The sequence below is a fragment of the Pseudophryne corroboree genome, chromosome 5, assembly GCF_028390025.1.
Source record: "Pseudophryne corroboree isolate aPseCor3 chromosome 5, aPseCor3.hap2, whole genome shotgun sequence".
Lineage (NCBI taxonomy): Eukaryota > Metazoa > Chordata > Amphibia > Anura > Myobatrachidae > Pseudophryne > Pseudophryne corroboree.
The window spans coordinates 848,949,877-848,972,120 of record NC_086448.1 but is presented as its reverse complement, the minus strand read 5'-3'; the positions used below and the strand labels follow the sequence as shown (position 1 = coordinate 848,972,120).

The 22,244-nt window shown below is 52.4% G+C and overlaps 1 protein-coding gene and 1 pseudogene across 3 annotated transcripts in view; one reads left to right on the top strand and one right to left on the bottom strand.

Moving 5' to 3' along the window:
- Window positions 1–22,244, bottom strand: part of LOC134928690 (uncharacterized) — a 534,742-nt gene that overhangs the window by 294,582 nt on the left and 217,916 nt on the right. For 2 of the 3 annotated variants that reach the window (XM_063924692.1, XM_063924693.1), the window contains exons 9-11: window positions 14,806–14,928; window positions 6,976–7,032; window positions 3,295–3,507 (exon numbers count right to left, since the gene is read on the bottom strand). In XM_063924692.1, coding sequence (XP_063780762.1) covers window positions 3,295–3,507; window positions 6,976–7,032; window positions 14,806–14,928 — 393 coding nt within the window. The remainder of the gene's footprint in view (window positions 1–3,294; window positions 3,508–6,975; window positions 7,033–14,805; window positions 14,929–22,244) is intronic. The other variant, XM_063924694.1, reaches the window with a different exon arrangement.
- On the top strand, window positions 2,060–2,178 carry LOC134930008 (5S ribosomal RNA; annotated as a pseudogene).

Below are 22,244 nucleotides of genomic sequence, written 5' to 3'. Positions count from 1 at the left end.
ACAAACGTGTGAGCGCCTTATCCACCCTAGGGGATATCTCCCAGCGTAACTTATCCTCTGGCGGGAAAGGGTACGCCATCAGTAACTTTTTAGAAATTACCAGTTTCTTATCGGGGGAACCCACGCTTTTTCACACTTCATTCACTCATTTGATGGGGGAACAAAACACTGCCTGCTTTTTCTCCCCAAACATAAAACCCTTTTTTAGTGGTACTTGGGTTAATGTCAGAAATGTGTAACACATTTTTTATTGCCGGGATCATGTAACGGATGTTCCTAGTGGATTGTGTATATGTCTCAACCTCGTCGACACTGGAGTCAGACTCCGTGTCGACATCTGTGTCTGCCATCTGAGGGAGCGGGCGTTTTTGAGCCCCTGATGGCCTTTGAGACGCCTGGGCAGGTGCGGGCTGAGAAGCCGGCTGTCCCATAGCCGTTACGTCATCCAGCCTTTTATGTAAGGAGTTGACACTGTCGGTTAATACCTTCCACCTATCCATCCACTCTGGTGTCGGCCCACAGGGGGCGACATCCCATTTATCGGCATCTGCTCCGCCTCCACATAAGCCTCCTCATCAAACATGTCGACACATCCGTACCGACACACCGCACACACACAGGGAATGCTCTGACTGAGGACAGGACCCCACACAGCCCTTTGGGGAGACAGAGAGAGAGTATGCCAGCACACACCAGAGCGCTATATAATGTAGGGATAAACACTATCACTGAGTGAATTTTCCCCAATAGCTGCTTGTATAAACAATATTGCGCCTAAATTTAGTGCCCCCCCTCTCTTTTTAACCCTTTGAGCCTGAAAACTACAGGGGAGAGCCTGGGGAGCTGTCTTCCAGCTACACTGTGAAGAGAAAATGGCGCCAGTGTGCCGAGGGAGATAGCTCCGCCTCTTTTTCGCAGACTTTTCTCCCGCTTTTTTAAGGATTCTGGCAGGGGTAATTATCACATATATAGCCTCTGGGGCTATATATTGTGATTATTTTGCCAGCCAAGGTGTTTTTATTGCTGCTCAGGGCGCCCCCCCCCCCCAGCGCCCTGCACCCTCAGTGACCGGAGTGTGAAGTGTGTATGAGGAGCAATGGCGCACAGCTGCAGTGCTGTGCGCTACCTTGGTGAAGACTGAAGTCTTCTGCCGCCGATTTTCCGGACCATCTTCATGCTTCTGGCTCTGTAAGGGGGACGGCGGCGCGGCTCCGGGAACGAACACCAATGACGGGTCCTGCGGTCGATCCCTCTGGAGCTAATGGTGTCCAGTAGCCTAAGAAGCCCAAGCTAGCTGCAAGCAGGTAGGTTCGCTTCTTCTCCCCTTAGTCCCTCGTTGCAGTGAGTCTGTTGCCAGCAGGTCTCACTGTAAAATAAAAAACCTAACATATACTTTCTTTCTAGGAGCTCAGGAGAGCCCCTAGTGTGCATCCAGCTCAGCCGGGCACAGAAATCTAACTGAGGTCTGGAGGAGGGGCATAGAGGGAGGAGCCAGTGCACACCAGATAGTACCTAATCTTTCTTTTAGAGTGCCCAGTCTCCTGCGGAGCCCGTCTATTCCCCATGGTCCTTACGGAGTTCCCAGCATCCACTAGGACGTCAGAGAAAACCTCGTAATGCCGTGAGTAAAATACCAAACTTCTTAGCAAATTTACCTGGCGCAGTCGCAGTGCGAACATTGCGCATGCGCATTAGCGGAAAATCGCTGCGATGTGAAGAGAATTACCGAGCGAACAACTCGGAATGAGGGCCAATAATATTACTTTATTTTGCTTTACTTCAGCTATTGCTATAAATAGATTGTATACATATATGCTCTTTGTGAAAGAACCTTAAATAGCCCAACAGAACTTGTGTTATTGTGTATTTCTCTCTCTTTTCTACCTACATCTAATTTCATGGACTCTCACCATTGATTCAGGGCCACGCCCCTGTCTAACATTGGCAGCAGATCCGTCTGCTTTCCCTTATTGGTTCATTTCTGTCATCTTTCTTGAATAACTGTGTAATTCGTGAACTCTCATCAGTGATTCCAGAGCTTCCAATCACCGTTCATTCTCTCTACTATCATACCACACTGGAAACGCCCGAAGCCGTACGATCTCGGAAGCTAATCAGTGTTGGGCTGGGTCAGTACTCAAGTGGGAGACCATTGAGGAAGACTCAGTTTAGTAGAGCTTATATTGGTTCAATATGCTCAGAGTCTAAAGGCCCATATAGACGGGCCGATGCGGGGAGCGATGTGTGCTGAGCGAACCGCTCAGCACACATCTCTCCCGCCGCTCAGCACAGCGCGATGTGTGCTGAGCGTGCGGGGGGAGACGGGGGGACCGCTCACTTCACCCACTGGGTGAAGTGAGCGACCCGCTAGATTGGCCTGCACGGCAGGCCAATCTAGCATCAGCGATAGCAATGCGCGGGGCTGCAAGGGGTACACACGCTAGTCAGATTGCTTAGAATATCGCTCCGTGAGTACCCCCCTTTACACTGACAGCAGATTCACTCTGCCATCTTATTTCCCACTTTCTTTCCTCTTTTTGCATAACTAGCTAGTTATGATATGTATTTCCATCTACAATATAATTAGTATCCAGGCTTTGCTATTTGTTCATTTTTTGACATAAGCACAGGGCAGGAATCCACTTGTCACTGGAACGTACCGTCCAATATTGAAGCTATCGCTTACAATATTTAGAACTTACTCCGTCAGCCGGAATTCAGTAATTATCCTATATCAGCATTTAGTGCTATTTGACTTTATTGTCACTTGTTGACTGTTATTTCCTTCATTAACCACTGATTATCTTAATTTTGTGATACCAATAAAAGTTGATTTTATAACCTATTCTGAATAATCTATACATTGTTTGAAGTTAAGAGTGCACCCACGAAAGAGTCTTCTCTCCTTGTTGTTCTATGTCTCAATACTGACTCAGGGTTCACCACCAAATGACATAAGAATTAGAAAACCTAGTTTTCTTTCTATCTTTCTAATTTGGTATTTAGAAAATTATACTCCAATATTAATTATATCCTGTGCGGTATTCCCCCCAATACAAGATAACGAGAAGACACAATATATAAATAACATTATTATTATCATGTCTGCTAGGTTCTGTGATAGGCTAGATGCCCCTCTGGTAGGGTGCACAGACTGTAAGCTCCACTGACGAGGGCCTGATGTGAATAACACTATGTTCTCTATATAATATACAGGGGCTCATTCCACCATCACTGCCTGGGAACAGGGGGAAGGATGGGGGAGACATCACACTGGGGAGAGGCCCAACACACCTGATACCGGCAGCGGAGGAGGCTCAATGTAACGTCCCTGTGCATCGATGTGGCTGGAGAATGGCGCAGGCGGACTGCGCGGTACAGGATAATAATGAGTTTCCTGGCTCTCCTCATCCCACACAGCATCCGGCGGTGCCTGAGGCTCCTCCCCCTCTTCCGAGGATGATGATGAGAGGGGGCGTCTACATTTCCGTCTCCACCGCCTTCCTGCTGTGACATCACCACAACTATTACACCGACACACTGCTACATCACCGACACACTGCTACATCAGTGACACACTGCTACATCACCGACACACTGCTACATCGCCGACACACTGCTACATCAGTGACACACTGCTACATCACCGACTCACTGCTACATCAGTGACACACTACTACATCACCGACACACTGCTACATCACCAGCACGCTGCTACATCACCAGCACGCTGCTACATCACCAACACGTTGCTACATCAGTGACACACTACTACATCACCGACACACTGCTACATCACCAGCACGCTGCTACATCATCAACACGCAACTACATCACCGACACACTGCTACATCACTGACACACTACTACATCACTGACACACTACTACATCACTGACACACTGCTACATCACTGACACACCGCTACATACATCACTGATGCACTGCTACATCACCGACACACTGCTACATCACCAACACACTGCTACATCACCGACACACTGCTACATCACTGACACACAGCTACATCACCGACACACTGCTACATCAGTGACATACTACTACATCACGGACACACTGCTACATCCCCAGCACGCTGCTACATCACCAACACGCTGCTACATCACCGACACACAGCTACATCAGTGACACACTACTACATCACCGACACACTACTACATCACCGACACACTGCTACTTCGCCGATGCACTGCTACATCGCAGACGCTCTGCTACATCACAGACACACTACTACATCACCGACACACTACTACATCACTAACACACTACTACATCACCAACACACCGCTACATCACTGACACACCGCTACATCACTGATGCACTGCTACATCACCGACACACTGCTACATCACCGACACACTGCTACATCACCGACACACTGCTACATCACCGACACACTGCTACATCACCGACACACTGCTACATCACTGATACACTGCTACATCACCGATGCACTGCTACATCACCAACACGCTGCTACTTCGCCGATGCACTACTACATCGCAGACGCTCTGCTACATCACAGACACACTACTACATCACTGACACACAGCTACATCACTCACACCGCTACATCACCGATGCATTGCTACATCACCAACACGCTGCTACATCGCCAATGCACTGCTACATCGCAGACGCTCTGCTACATCACCGACACACTGCTACATCACCGACACACTGCTACATCACTGACACACCGCTACATCACCGATGCACTGCTACATCACCAACACACTGCTACATCGCCGACGCACTGCTACACAGCCGACGCACTGCTACATTGACACATAGCTACATCGCCGACACACTACATCACCGACACACTGATACATATAACTGACACACTACTACATCACTAACACACTGCGACATCACTGATGTCACCATTACACTGACACACAATAATAACTGACAATCACAATTGTTCTTCTAGAACTCAGAAATCCTCCTATGTGCCGCTGTTATATTATATACACGCAGCTGGGTGAGGGGCGACGCATCTAACATCCCGGGGAACCGAATCCTTCTACACTCAGGGGTATAGTTACTAACCAGTCATTCACCTTTCCTCAAACCGTGCCAATAGCCGTCCATGGCATGTTACAAAACGTGTGACAAAGAGGCACAAGGCACACCGTGCCTCACACTATACCGGGTGGCCAGAGCACAGCTGATGTAACCACTGCCTGGATGGTGTGCAATCCTGTATCCTCTGCAAAATGCGGCCGCGCTGTGGACATAATCCGAGCAGCAGTGCGCACAGCGATATTAATACGTGCCGCCTATCATATGTTACACATGGAACATTTACTGACACGGAGACTATCCCACTATTGTTCTGCAGATGCACATTCCCCGTCACCCGGCGTATATTCCCCGCCACCCGGTGCACATTCAGCACATTCCTCGCCACCCAGATCACATTCCCGCCACCCGGCGCACATTCAGCACATATGATTCCTCGCCACCCAGAGCACATTCCCCGTCACTCACATTCCCAGTCACCCGGCGGTCATTCCCCATCACTCACATTCTCCGCCACCCAGAGCACATTCCCCGCCACCCGGCGCACATTCAGCACATTCCTCGCCACCCAGAGCACATTCCCCGTCACCTGGCGCACATTCCCCGTCACTCACATTCCCAGTCACCCGGCGGTCATTCCCCATCACTCACATTCTCCGCCACCCAGAGCACATTCCCCGCCACCCGGCGCACATTCAGCACATTCCCCATCACCCGGCGCACATTCAGCATATTCCTCGCCACCCAGAGCACATTCCCCGTCACCTGGCGCACATTCCCCGTCACCCGGCACATTCCCAGTCACCCGGCGGTCATTCCCCATCACCCACATTCTCCATCACCCAGAGCACATTCCCCGTCACCTGGCGCACATTCCCCGTCACTCACATTCCCAGTCACCCGGCGGTCATTCCCCATCACCCACATTCTCCGTCACCCAGAGCACATTCCCCGTCACCTGGCGCACATTCCCCGTCACTCACATTCCCAGTCACCCGGCAGTCATTCCCCATCACCCACATTCTCCGTCACCCAGAGCACATTCCCCGTCACCTGGCGCACATTCCCCGTCACTCACATTCCCAGTCACCCGGCGGTCATTCCCCATCACCCACATTCTCCGTCACCCAGAGCACATTCCCCGTCACCTGGCGCACATTCCCCGTCACTCACATTCCCAGTCACCCGGCGGTCATTCCCCATCACCCACATTCTCCGTCACCCAGAGCACATTCCCCGTCACCTGGCGCACATTCCCCGTCACTCACATTCCCAGTCACCCGGCGGTCATTCCCCATCACTCACATTCTCCGCCACCCAGAGCACATTCCCCGTCACCCGGCGCACATTCAGCACATTCCTCGCCACCCAGAGCACATTCCCCGTCACCTGGCGCACATTCCCCGTCACTCGGCACATTCCCCGCCACCCGGCGCACATTCCCCATCACCCATATTCCCTGTCATCCAGAGCACATTCCCCGCCACCCGGCGCACATTCAGCACATTCCTCGCCACCCAGAGCACATTCCCCGCCACCCGGCGCACATTCCCCATCACCCATATTCCCCGTCACCCAGAGCACATTCCCCATCACCCGGCGCTCATTCCCCGTCGCCCAGCACACATTCCCCATCACCCGGCGCACATTCCTCATCACCCGGCGCACATTCCTCATCACCCGGCGCACATTCCTCATCACCCGGCGCACATTCCTCATCACCCGGCGCACATTCCTCATCACCCAGCGCTCATTCCCTGTCATCCGGTCCACATTACGTATCACAAGGCGCACATTCCCCGTCACCCAGGTGCTCCCGCCATAACACGAGTTCCGCTAATCACCAGCCATTATAGACCTGACGATACCTATATGAACAATCCCTGCAGAACATCACACCTTCCCTCTGCGTCATGTCATACTAACCTGAGTCTCCATGTTGTCCCACATGTCCGTCTGCCTCAGACTTTATCACGGGGCGACCTATTCAGCGAAAATGAAAACAAAACATCAAAGTGATATCCGGGAACCCTGTGTAAGGACTGGCACCAGCTCCCACTCATGCTGCCCAGACCTGTCACTCACACAGCCCCATGTACTGTAAGTAATGGCACCAGCTCCCACTCATGCTGCTCACACCTGTCACTCACACATCCCCATGTACTGTAAGGACTGGCACCAGCTCCCACTCATGCTGCCCAGACCTGTCACTCACACAGCCCCATGTACTGTAAGGACTGGCACCAGCTCCCACTCATGCTGCCCACACCTGTCACTCACACAGCCCCATGTACTGTAAGGACTGGCACCAGCTCCCACTCATGCTGCCCACACCTGTCACTCACACATTCCCATGTACTGAAAGTAATGGCATCAGCTCCCACTCATGCCCGCCCAGACCTGTCACTCACACAGCCCCATGTACTGTAAGGACTGGCAACAGCTCCCACTCATGCTGCCCAGACCTGTCACTCACACAGCCCCATGTACTGTAAGGACTGGCACCAGCTCCCACTCATGCTGCCCAGACCTGTCACTCACACAGCCCCATGTACTGTAAGTAATGGCACCAGCTCCCACTCATGCTGCCCACACCTGTCACTCACACATCCCCATGTACTGTAAGGACTGGCACCAGCTCCCACTCATGCTGCCCAGACCTGTCACTCACACAGCCCCATGTACTGTAAGTAATGGCACCAGCTCCCACTCATGCTGCCCACACCTGTCACTCACACATCCCCATGTACTGTAAGGACTGGCACCAGCTCCCACTCATGCTGCCCACACCTGTCACTCACACAGCCCCATGTACTGTAAGGACTGGCACCAGCTCCCACTCATGCTGCCCACACCTGTCACTCACACATTCCCATGTACTGAAAGTAATAGCATCAGCTCCCACTCATGCCCGCCCAGACCTGTCACTCACACAGCCCCATGTACTGTAAGGACTGGCAACAGCTCCCACTCATGCTGCCCAGACCTGTCACTCACACAGCCCCATGTACTGTAAGGACTGGCACCAGCTCCCACTCATGCTGCCCAGACCTGTCACTCACACAGCCCCATGTACTGTAAGGACTGGCAACAGCTCCCACTCATGCTGCCCAGACCTGTCACTCACACAGCCCCATGTACTGTAAGGACTGGCACCAGCTCCCACTCATGCTGCCCACATCTGTCACTCACACATTCCCATGTACTGAAAGTAATGGCACCAGTTCCCACTCATGCCCGCCCAGACCTGTCACTCACACAACCCCATTTACTGTAAGGACTGGCACCAGCTCCCACTCATGCTGCCCACACCTGTCACTCACACATTCCCATGTACTGAAAGTAATGGCATCAGCTCCCACTCAAGCCCGCCCAGACCTGTCACTCACACAGCCCCATGTACTGTAAGGACTGGCAACAGCTCCCACTCATGCTGCCCAGACCTGTCACTCACACAGCCCCATGTACTGTAAGGACTGGCACCAGCTCCCACTCATGCTGCCCACACCTGTCACTCACACATTCCCATGTACTGAAAGTAATGGCATCAGCTCCCACTCATGCCCGCCCAGACCTGTCACTCACACAGCCCCATGTACTGTAAGGACTGGCAACAGCTCCCACTCATGCTGCCCAGACCTGTCACTCACACAGCCCCATGTACTGTAAGGACTGGCACCAGCTCCCACTCATGCTGCCCAGACCTGTCACTCACACAGCCCCATGTACTGTAAGGACTGGCAACAGCTCCCACTCATGCTGCCCAGACCTGTCACTCACACAGCCCCATGTACTGTAAGGACTGGCACCAGCTCCCACTCATGCTGCCCACATCTGTCACTCACACATTCCCATGTACTGAAAGTAATGGCACCAGTTCCCACTCATGCCCGCCCAGACCTGTCACTCACACAACCCCATTTACTGTAAGGACTGGCAACAGCTCCCACTCATGCTGCCCAGACCTGTCACTCACACAGCCCCATGTACTGTAAGGACTGGCACCAGCTCCCACTCATGCTGCCCACACCTGTCACTCACACATTCCCATGTACTGAAAGTAATGGCACCAGTTCCCACTCATGCCCGCCCAGACCTGTCACTCACACAGCCCCATGTACTGAAAGTAATGGCACCAGCTCCCACTCATGCTGCCCAGACCTGTCACTCACACAGCCCCATGTACTGTAAGGACTGGCACCAGCTCCCACTCATGCTGCCCAGACCAATCACTCACACAGCCCCATGTACTGTAAGGACTGGCACCAGCTCCCACTTATGCCCGCCCAGACCTGTCACTCACACAGCCCCATGTACTGTAAGGACTGGCACCAGCTCCCACTCATGCTGCCCAGACCTGTCACTCACACAGCCCCATGTACTGTAAGGACTGGCACTAGCTCCCACTTATGCCCGCCCAGACCTGTCACTCACACAGCCCCATGTACTGTAAGGACTGGCACCAGCTCCCACTCATGCCCCGCCCAGACCTGTCACTCACACAGCCCCATGTACTGTAAGGACTGGCACCAGCTCCCACTCATACTGCCCAGACCTGTCACTCACACAACCCCATGTACTGTAAGGACTGGCACCAGCTCCCACTCATGCCCGCCCAGACCTGTCACTCACACAGCCCCATGTACTGTAAGGACTGGCACCAGCTTCAACTCATGCCCGTCCAGACCTGTCACTCACACAGCCCCATGTACTGTAAGGACTGGCACCAGCTCCCACTCATGCCCGCCAAGACCTGTCACTCACACAGCCCCATGTACTGTAAGGACTAGCACCAGCTCCCACTCATGCCAGCCAAGACCTGTCACTCACACAGCCCCATGTACTGTAAGGACTGTAACTAGCTCCCACCAGGGCCGGTTCTTGGGCGCTGTGCGCCCCGGGCGACAATAGGGTGTGTGGCTTCGTACAGGGGGCGTGGTCATTTACGCCCCCTGTACAGACTGAAATGATGTGCGGTGCGCGATGACGTCATCGCGCACCGCACAGCAAAGGTCCTCTCCACGAAGGGAAACTAGACGCGTACGCGTCTAGTTTCCCTTCACAGCGGCAGGGGGGCAGCGGGCAGCGGGGGGCACAGCAGCAGCGTATCTTGCCCTGGTGCGGCGCCCTCCGGAAGGCGGCGCCCCGGGCAAAAGTTCTGCTTGCCCGTGGCAAGATCCGCTACTGGCTCCCACTCATGCTGCCCAGACCTGTCACTCACACAGCCACATGTACTGTAAAGACTGGCACCAGATCCCACTCATGCCCGTCCTGACCTGTCACTCACACAGCCCCATGTACTGTAAGGACTGGCAACAGCTCCCACTCATGCCCGTCCACACCTGTCACTCACACAGCCCCATGTACAGTAAGGACTGGCAACAGCTCCCACTCATGCCCGTCCAGACCTGTCACTCACACAGCCCCATGTACTGTAAGGACTGGCAACAGCTCCCACTCATGCCCGTCCAGACCTGTCACTCACACAGCCCCATGTACTGTAAGGACTGGCAACAGCTCCCACTCATGCCCGCCCAGACCTGTCACTCACACAGCCCCATGTACTGTAAGGACTGGTACCAGCTCCCACTCATGCTGCCCAGACCTGTCACTCACACAGCCCCATTTACTGTAAGGACTGTCACCAGCTCCCACTCATGCCCGCCAAGACCTGTCACTCACACAGCCCCATGTACTGTAAGGACTGGCACCAGCTCCCACTCATGCCCGCCCAGACCTGTCACTCACACAGCCCCATGTACTGTAAGGACTGTCACCAGCTCCCACTCATGCTGCCCAGACCTGTCACTCACACAGCCCCATGTACTGTAAGGACTGGCAACAGCTCCCACTCATGCCCGTCCAGACCTGCCACTCACACAGCCCCATGTACTGTAAGGACTGAATACAGCTCCCACTCATGCCCGCCCAGACCTGTCACTCACACAGCCCCATGTACTGTAAGGACTGGTACCAGCTCCCACTCATGCTGCCCAGACCTGTCACTCACACAGCCCCATTTACTGTAAGGACTGTCACCAGCTCCCACTCATGCCCGCCCAGACCTGTCACTCACACAGCCCCATGTACTGTAAGGACTGGCACCAGCTCCCCTCATGCCCGCCCAGACCTGTCACTCACACAGCCCCATGTACTGTAAGGACTGTCACCAGCTCCCACTCATGCTGCCCAGACCTGTCACTCACACAGCCTCATGTACTTTAAGGACTGGCACCAGCTCCCACTTATGCCCGTCCACACCTGTCACTCACACAGCCCCATGTACTGTTAGGACTGGCACCAGCTCCCACTCATGCTGCCCAGACCTGTCACTCACACAGCCCCATGTACTGTAAGGACTGTCAATAGGCTCCCACTCATGCCCGCCCAGACCTGTCACTCACACAGCCCCATGTACTGTAAGGACTGGCACCAGCTCCCACTCATGCTGCCCAGACCTGTCACTTACACAGCCCCATTTACTGTAAGGACTGTCACCAGCTCCCACTTATGCCCGCCCAGACCTGTCACTCATACAGCCCCATGTACTGTAAGGACTGGCAACAGCTCCCACTCATGCCCGCCAAGACCTGTCACTCACACAGCCCCATGTATTGTAAGGACTGTCACCAGCTCCCACTCATGCTGCCCAGACCTGTCACTCACACAGCCCCATGTACTGTAAGGACTGGCAACAGCTCCCACTCATGCTGCCCAGACCTGTCACTCATACAGCCCCATGTACTGTAAGGACTAGCAACAGCTCCCACTCATGCTGCCCAGACCTGTCACTCACACAGCCCCATGTACTGTAAGGACTGGCAACAGCTCCCACTCATGCTGCCCAGACCTGTCACTCATACAGCCCCATGTACTGTAAGGACTAGCAACAGCTCCCACTCATGCTGCCCAGACCTGTCACTCACACAGCCCCATGTACTGTAAGGACTGTCACCAGCTCCAACTCATGCCCGTCCACACCTGTCACTCACACAGCCCCATTTACTGTAAGGACTGTCACCAGCTCCCACTTATGCCCGCCCAGACCTGTCACTCATACAGCCCCATGTACTGTAAGGACTAGCAACAGCTCCCACTCATGCTGCCCAGACCTGTCACTCACACAGCCTCATGTACTGTATGGACTGGCACCAGCTCCCACTCATGCTGCCCAGACCTGTCACTCACACAGCCTCATGTACTGTAAGGACTGGCACCAGCTCCCACTCATGCTGCCCAGACCTGTCACTCACACAGCCCCATGTACTGTAAGGACTGGCACCAGCTCCCACTCATGCTGCCCAGACCTGTCACTCACACAGCCCCATGTACTGTAAGGACTGGTACCAGCTCCCACTCATGCTGCCCAGACCTGTCACTCACACAGCCCCATGTACTGTAAGGACTGGCACCAGCTCCCACTTATGCCCGTCCACACCTGTCACTCACACAGCCCCATGTACTGTAAGGACTGGCACCAGCTCCCACTCATGCTGCCCAGACCTGTCACTCACACAGCCTCATGTACTGTAAGGACTGGCACCAGCTCCCACTTATGCTGCCCAGACCTGTCACTCACACAGCCCCATGTACTGTAAGGACTGGCACCAGCTCCCACTCATGCTGCCCAGACCTGTCACTCACACAGCCCCATGTACTGTAAGGACTGGCACCAGCTCCCACTCATGCTGCCCAGACCTGTCACTCACACAGCCCCATGTACTGTAAGGACTGGCACCAGCTCCCACTCATGCTGCCCACACCTGTCACTCACACAGCCCCATGTACTGTAAGGACTGGCACCAGCTCCCACTCATCCTGCCCAGACCTGTCACTCACACAGCCCCATGTACTGTAAGGACTGGCACCAGCTCCCACTCATGCCCGCCCAGACCTGTCACTCACACAGCCCCATGTACTGTAAGGACTGGCACCAGCTCCCACTCATGCTGCCCAGACCTGTCACTCACACAGCCCCATGTACTGTAAGGACTGGCACCAGCTCCCACTCATCCTGCCCAGACCTGTCACTCACACAGCCCCATGTACTGTAAGGACTGTCACCAGCTCCCACTCATGCCCGCCCAGACCTATCACTCACACAGCCCCATGTACTGTAAGGACTGGCACCAGCTCCCACTCATGTCCGCCCAGACCTGTCACTCACACAGCCCCATGTACTGTAAGGACTGTCACCAGCTCCCACTCATGCTGCCCAGACCTGTCACTCACACAGCCCAATGTACTGTAAGGACTGGCACCAGCTCCCACTCATGCTGCCCAGACCTGTCACTCACACAGCCCCATGTACTGTAAGGACTGGCACCAGCTCCCACTCATGCTGCCCAGACCTGTCACTCACACAGCCTCATGTACTGTAAGGACTGGCACCAGTTCCCACTCATGCTGCCCAGACCTGTCACTCACACAGCCTCATGTACTGTAAGGACTGGCACCAGATTCCACTCATGCCCGCCCAGACCTGTCACTCACACAGCCCCATGTACTGTAAGGACTAGCACCAGCTCCCACTCATGCCCGCCCAGACCTGTCACTCACACAGCCCCGTGTACTGTAAGGACTGGCACCAGCTCCCACTCATGCTGCCCAGACCTGTCACTCACACAGCCCCATGTACTGTAAGGACTGGCACCAGCTCCCACTCATGCCCGCCCAGACCGGTCACTCACACAGCCCCATGTGCTGTAAGAACTGTCACCAGCTCCCACTTATGCCCGTCCACACCTGTCACTCACACAGCCCCATGTACTGTAAGGACTGGCACCAGCTCCCACTCATGCTGCCCAGACCTGTCACTCACACAGCCCCATGTACTGTAAGGACTGGCACCAGCTCCCACTCATGCCCGCCCAGACCTGTCACTCACACAGCCCCATGTACTGTAAGAACTGTCACCAGCTCCCACTCATGCCCGTCCAGACCTGTCTCTCACACAGCCCCATGTACTGTAAGGACTGGCACCAGCTCCCACTCATGCTGCCCAGACCTGTCACTCACACAGCCCCATGTACTGTAAGGACTGGCACCAGCTCCCACTCATGCCCGCCCAGACCTGTCACTCACACAGCCCCATGTACTGTAAGAACTGTCACCAGCTCCCACTTATGCCCGTCCACACCTGTCACTCACACAGCCCCATGTACTGTAAGGACTGGCACCAGCTCCCACTCATGCTGCCCAGACCTGTCACTCACACAGCCCCATGTACTGTAAGGACTGGCACCAGCTCCCACTCATGCCCGCCCAGACCTGTCACTCACACAGCCCCATGTACTGTAAGAACTGTCACCAGCTCCCACTTATGCCCGTCCACACCTGTCACTCACACAGCCCCATGTACTGTAAGGACTGGCACCAGCTCCCACTCATGCTGCCCAGACCTGTCACTCACACAGCCCCATGTACTGTAAGGACTGGCACCAGCTCCCACTCATGCTGCCCAGACCTGTCACTCACACAGCCCCATGTACTGTAAGAACTGTCACCAGCTCCCACTTATGCCCGTCCACACCTGTCACTCACACAGCCCCATGTACTGTAAGGACTGGCACCAGCTCCCACTCATGCTGCCCAGACCTGTCACTCACACAGCCCCATGTACTGTAAGGACTGGCACCAGCTCCCACAGGACTGTCATACAGGAATGATTAGAAGAATGAGGGCACCTGTTTTACTCAGTAACATGGAGGGCGGTGGGGGAAGTGGGACATTTATAGTCACAGCGGATATACTTACCTTCCTCCTTTAATGGAGTATAAAACGTGGTGGAGGTCTCCCTCCATGACAGGCCCTCAGCCAGTATTGGGGTACTCGGTGGACTAGAGGAGTCCACAGAACGCTGATGCTGCCAACTCCTCCCTGAAATGAGAGAACAATATCAATGTCAGCTACCCCAGAGAAGAAAGATCATGTGTTTATATATATATATATATATATATATATATATATACATATATACATGCACAATACAATTACATGACAATGTTCCAGTGACTATAGCACCCATCGGGGGGCTATGGGGGTCATTCTGAGTTGATCGCTCGCTAGCTAATTGTTGCAGCCGTGCAAACGCATAGTCACCGCCCAATGGGGAGTGTATATTTGCTGTGTAAGGGTGCGATCGCTTTTACAGCCGAGAGATGTAAACAGATCTTGTGCATTTCTGAGTAGCTCTGGACTTACTCAGTCGCTGCGATCACTTCAGCCTGTCCGGTCCCGGAATTGACGTCAGACACCCGCCCTGCAAACGCTTGGACACGCCTGCGTTTTCCCTACCACTCCCAGAAAACGGTCAGTTGCCGCCCACAAACGCCTTCTTCCTGTCAATCTCCTTGCCTGTGTGAATGGATTCTTTGTAAAATCGATCGCTGGGCAACCATCCGCTTTGTACCCGTACGACGCGCCTGTGCATTGCGGTGTATACGCATGCGTAGCTCTGACCTGATCATTGCGCTGCGAAAAACGGCAGTGAACGATCAACTCGGAATGACCCCCTATGTCAGGTAGGTCCAGGAACAGCTAAACAGACACTGATTACTCTGAGGAGTGGTGGTAACCACTGTGGCAGAAGTCCATCCTACAGTGGGTAAGAGGTAAGTCCTCTGCAGCTTCACATAGACCAGTGGTTCTCAAACTCGGTCCTCAGGACCCCACACAGTGCATGTTTTGCAGGTGACCCAGCAAGTGCACAGGTGTATTAATTACTCACTGACATATTTTAAAAGGTCCACAGGTGGAGCTAATTATTTCACTTGTGATTCTGTGAGGAGACCTGCAAAACGTGCACTGTGTGGGGTCCTGAGGACTGAGTTTGAGAACCTGTGACATAGACTATGACGGCAGATCAGAACCACTCGGCCCATCTAGTCTGCCCCTATTTACCATGTTATTACCTCAAACCTTATATAAGGCATGTCCAAACTGCGGCCCTCCAGCTGTTGTGAAACTACATATCCCAGCATGCCCTGACACAGTTTTGCTGACAAAGAATGCTAAAGCTGTGTCAGGGCATGCTGGGATGTGTAGTTTCTCAACAGCTGGAGGGCCGCAGTTTGGACATGCTTGCCTTATATGATCCTTATTTCTGTGTAAGATCCTTATGTCTATCCTATGCATGTAACATTGCTCTACTGTCTTACCCTCTACCACCTCTACTGGGAGGCTATTCCACTTATCAACTACCCTTTCTGTGAGGTAATGTTTCCTCATATTCCCCCTGAACCTCCACCCTCCAGTCTCTCTCATATCCTCGTGTCCTATTACTTCTCTCCCTGTGAGGAATGTCTCCTCCTGTACCGTGGTGATACCCCTGATATATGTGACAGTCTCTCTCATATCCTCGTGTCCTATTACTTCTCTCCCTGTGAGGAATGTCTCCTCCTGTACCGTGGTGATACCCCTGATATATGTGACAGTCTCTATCATGTCCTCGTGTCCTATTACTTCTCTCCCTGTGAGGAATGTCTCCCCCTGTACCGTGGTGATACCCCTGATATATGTGACAGTCTCTCTCATATCCTCGTGTCCTATTACTTCTCTCCCTGTGAGGAATGTCTCCTCCTGTACCGTGGTGATACCCCTGATATATGTGACAGTCTCTATCATGTCCTCGTGTCCTATTACTTCTCTCCCTGTGAGGAATGTCTCCTCCTGTACCGTGGTGATACCCCTGATATATGTGACAGTCTCTATCATGTCCTCGTGTCCTATTACTTCTCTCCCTGTGAGGAATGTCTCCCCCCTGTACCGTGGTGATACCTGATATATGTGACAGTCTCTATCATGTCCTCGTGTCCTATTACTTCTCTCCCTGTGAGGAATGTCTCCTCCTGTACCGTGGTGATACCTGATATATGTGACAGTCTCTATCATGTCCTCGTGTCCTAATACTTCTCTCCCTGTGAGGAATGTCTCCCCCTGTACCGTGGTGATACCCCTGATATATGTGACAGTCTCTCTCATGTCCTCGTGTCCTATTACTTCTCTCCCTGTGAGGAATGTCTCCCCCTGTACCGTGGTGATACCCCTGATATATGTGACAGTCTCTCTCATGTCCTCGTGTCCTATTACTTCTCTCTCTGTGAGGAATGTCTCCTCCTGTACCGTGGTGATACCCCTGATATATGTGACAGTCTCTCTCATGTCCTCGTGTCCTATTACTTCTCTCCCTGTGAGGAATGTCTCCCTCCTGTACCGTGGTGATACCCCTGATATATGTGACAGTCTCTCTCATGTCCTCGTGTCCTATTACTTCTCTCCCTGTGAGGAATGTCTCCTCCTGTACCGTGGTGATACCCCTGATATATGTGACAGTCTCTCTCATGTCCTCGTGTCCTATTACTTCTCTCCCTGTGAGGAATGTCTCCCCCCTGTACCGTGGTGATACCCCTGATATATGTGACAGTCTCTCTCATGTCCTCGTGTCCTATTACTTCTCTCCCTGTGAGGAATGTCTCCCCCTGTACCGTGGTGATACCCCTGATATATGTGACAGTCTCTGTCATGTCCTCGTGTCCTATTACTTCTCTCCCTGTGAGGAATGTCTCCCCCTGTACCGTGGTGATACCCATGATATATGTGACAGTCTCTCTCATGTCCTCGTGGTCTATTACTTCTCTCCCTGTGAGGAATGTCTCCTCCTGTACCGTGGTGATACCCCTGATATATGTGACAGTCTCTCTCATGTCCTCGTGTCCTATTACTTCTCTCCCTGTGAGGAATGTCTCCCCCCTGTACCGTGGTGATACCCCTGATATATGTGACAGTCTCTCTCATGTCCTCGTGTCCTATTACTTCTCTCCCTGTGAGGAATGTCTCCCCCTGTACCGTGGTGATACCCCTGATATATGTGACAGTCTCTCTCATGTCCTCGTGTCCTATTACTTCTCTCCCTGTGAGGAATGTCTCCTCCTGTACCGTGGTGATACCCCTGATATATGTGACAGTCACTCTCATGTCCGCGTGTCCTATTACTTCTCTCCCTGTGAGGAATGTCTCCCCCTGTACCGAGGTGATACCCCTGATATATGTGACAGTCTCTGTCATGTCCTCGTGTCCTAATACTTCTCTCCTTGTGAGGAATGTCTCCTCCTGTACCGTGGTGATACCCCTGATATATGTGACAGTCTCTCTCATGTCCTCGTGTTATAATACTTCTCTCCCTGTGAGGAATGTCTCCCCCTGTACCGTGGTGATACCCCTGATATATGTGACAGTCTCTATCATGTCCTCGTGGTCTAATAATTATCTCCCTGTGAGGACTGTCTCCTCCCTGTACCGTGGTGATACCCCTGATATATAAGACAGTCTGTCTCATGTCCTCGTGTCCTATTACTTCTCTCCCTGTGAGGAATGTCTCCTCCTGTACCGTGGTGATACCCCTGATATATGTGACAGTCTCTCTCATGTCCTATTACTTCTCTCCCTGTGAGGAATGTCTCCCCCTGTACCGTGGTGATACCCCTGATATATGTGACAGTCTCTATCATGTCCTCGTGGTCTATTACTTCTCTCCCTGTGAAGAATGTCTCCCCTGTACTGTGGTGATACCCCTGATATATGTGACAGTCTCTCTCATGTCCTCGTGGTCTATTACTTCTCTCCCTGTGAGGAATGTCTCCCCCTGTACCGTGGTGATACCCCTGATATATGTGACAGTCTCTATCATGTCCTCGTGTCCTATTACTTCTCTCCCTGTGAGGAATGTCTCCCCCTGTACCGTGGTGATACCCCTGATATATGTGACAGTCTCTCTCATGTCCTCGTGTCCTATTACTTCTCTCCCTGTGAGGAATGTCTCCCCCTGTACCGTGGTGATACCCCTGATATATGTGACAGTCTCTCTCATGTCCTCGTGTCCTATTACTTCTCTCCCTGTGAGGAATGTCTCCTCCTGTACCGTGGTGATACCCCTGATATATGTGACAGTCTCTCTCATATCCTCGTGTCCTATTACTTCTCTCCCTGTGAGGAATGTCTCCTCCTGTACCGTGGTGATACCCCTGATATATGTGACAGTCTCTCTCATGTCCTCGTGTCCTATTACTTCTCTCCCTGTGAGGAATGTCTCCTCCTGTACCGTGGTGATACCCCTGATATATGTGACAGTCTCTCTCATGTCCTCGTGGTCTAATACTTCTCTCCCTGTGAGGAATGTCTCCTCCTGTACTGTGGTGATAGCCCTGATATATGTGACAGTCTCTCTCATGTCCTCGTGGTCTAATACTTCTCTCCCTGTGAGGAATGTCTCCTCCTGTACCGTGGTGATACCCCTGATATATGTGACAGTCTCTCTCATGTCCTCGTGGTCTAATACTTCTCTCCCTGTGAGGAATGTCTCCCCCTGTACCGTGGTGATACCACTGATATATGTGACAGTCTCTCTCATGTCCTATTACTTCTCTCCCTGTGAGGAATGTCTCCCCCTGTACCATGGTGATACCCCTGATATATGTGACAGTCTCTCTCATGTCCTCATGGTCTAATACTTCTCTCCCTGTGAGGAATGTCTCCCCCTGTACCGTGGTGATACCCCTGATATATGAGACAGTCTCTCATGTCCTCGTGTCCTATTACTTCTCTCCCTGTGAGGAATGTCTCCTCCTGTACCGTGGTGATACCCCTGATATATGTGACAGTCTCTCTCATGTCCTCGTGGTCTAATACTTCTCTCCCTGTGAGGAATGTCTCCCCCTGTACCGTGGTGATACCACTGATATATGTGACAGTCTCTCTCATGTCCTATTACTTCTCTCCCTGTGAGGAATGTCTCCCCCTGTACCGTGGTGATACCCCTGATATATGAGACAGTCTCTCATGTCCTCGTGTCCTATTACTTCTCTCCCTGTGAGGAATGTCTCTCCCTGTACCGTGGTGATACCCCTGATATATGTGACAGTCTCTCTCATGTCCTCGTGTCCTATTACTTCTCTCCCTGTGAGGAATGTCTCCTCCTGTACCGTGGTGATACCCCTGATATATGTGACAGTCTCTCTCATGTCCTCGTGTCCTATTACTTCTCTCCCTGTGAGGAATGTCTCCTCCTGTACCGTGGTGATACCCCTGATATATGTGACAGTCTCTCTCATGTCCTCGTGGTCTAATACTTCTCTCCCTGTGAGGAATGTCTCCTCCTGTACCGTGGTGATACCCCTGATATATGTGACAGTCTCTCTCATGTCCTCGTGGTCTAATACTTCTCTCCCTGTGAGGAATGTCTCCCCCTGTACCGTGGTGATACCACTGATATATGTGACAGTCTCTCTCATGTCCTCGTGTCCTATTACTTCTCTCCCTGTGAGGAATGTCTCCCCCTGTACCGTGGTGATTCCCCTGATATATGTGACAGTCTCTCTCATGTCCTCGTGTCCCAATACTTCTCTCCCTGTGAGGAATGTCTCCCCCTGTACCGTGGTGATAACCCTGATATATGTGACAGTTTCTATCATGTCCTCGTGGTCTAATACTTCTCTCCCTGTGAGGAATGTCTCCTCCTGTACCGTGGTGATAACCCTGATATATGTGACAGTTTCTATCATGTCCTCGTGGTCTAATACTTCTCTCCCTGTGAGGAATGTCTCCTCCTGTACCGTGGTGATACCCCTGATATATGTGACAGTCTCTCTCATGTCCTCGTGTCCTATTACTTCTCTCCCTGTGAGGAATGTCTCCCCCTGTACCGTGGTGATACCCCTGATATATGTGACAGTCTCTATCATGTCCTCGTGTCCTATTACTTCTCTCCCTGTGAGGAATGTCTACTCCTGTACCGTGGTGATACCCCTGATATATGTGACAGTCTCTCTCATGTCCTCGTGTCCTATTACTTCTCTCCCTGTGAGGAATGTCTCCCCCTGTACCGTGGTGATACCCCTGATATATGTGACAGTCTCTATCATGTCCTCGTGTCCTATTACTTCTCTCCCTGTGAGGAATGTCTCCTCCTGTACCGTGGTGATACCCCTGATATATGTGACAGTCTCTATCATGTCCTCGTGGTCTAATACTTCTCTCCCTGTGAGGAATGTCTCCCCCCTATACCGTGGTGATAACCCTGATATATGTGACAGTCTCTATCATGTCCTCGTGGTCTAATACTTATCTCCCTGTGAGGAATGTCTCCCCCCTATACCGTGGTGATAACCCTGATATATGTGACAGTCTCTATCATGTCCTCGTGGTCTAATACTTCTCTCCCTGTGAGGAATGTCTCCTCCTGTACCGTGGTGATACCCCTGATATATGTGACAGTCTCTCTCATGTCCTCGTGTCCTATTACTTCTCTCCCTGTGAGGAATGTCTCCCCCTGTACCGTGGTGATACCCCTGATATATGTGACAGTCTCTCTCATGTCCTCGTGTCCTATTACTTCTCTCCCTGTGAGGAATGTGTCCTCCTGTACCGTGGTGATACACCTGATATATGTGACAGTCTCTCTCATGTCCTCGAGTCCTATTACTTCTCTCCCTGTGAGGAATGTGTCCTCCTGTACCGTGGTGATACACCTGATATATGTTACAGTCTCTCTCATGTCCTCGTGTCCTATTACTTCTCTCCCTGTGAGGAATGTCTCCCCCTGTACCGTGGTGATACCCCTGATATATGTGACAGTCTCTATCATGTCCTCGTGTCCTATTACTTCTCTCCCTGTGAGGAATGTCTCCCCCTGTACCATGGTGATACCCCTGATATATGTGACAGTCTCTCTCATGTCTCCGTGGTCTAATACTTCTCTCCCTGTGAGGAATGTCTCCCCCTGTACCGTGGTGATACCCCTAATATATGTGACAGTCTATATCATGTCCTCGTGTCCTATTACTTCTCTCCCTGTGAGGAATGTCTCCCCCTGTACCGTGGTGATACCCCTGATATATGTGACAGTCTCTATCATGTCTTAGTTGTCTATTACTTCTCTCCCTGTGAGGAATGTCTCCTCCTGTACCGTGGTGATACCCCTGATATATGTGACAGTCTCTCTCATGTCCTCGTGTCCTATTACTTCTCTCCCTGTGAGGAATGTCTCCCCCTGTACCGTGGTGATACCCCTGATATATGTGACAGTCTCTATCATGTCCTCATGTCCTAATACTTCTCTCCCTGTGAGGAATGTCTCCCCCTGTACCATGGTGATACCCCTGATATATGTGACAGTCTCTATCATATCCTCGTGTCCTATT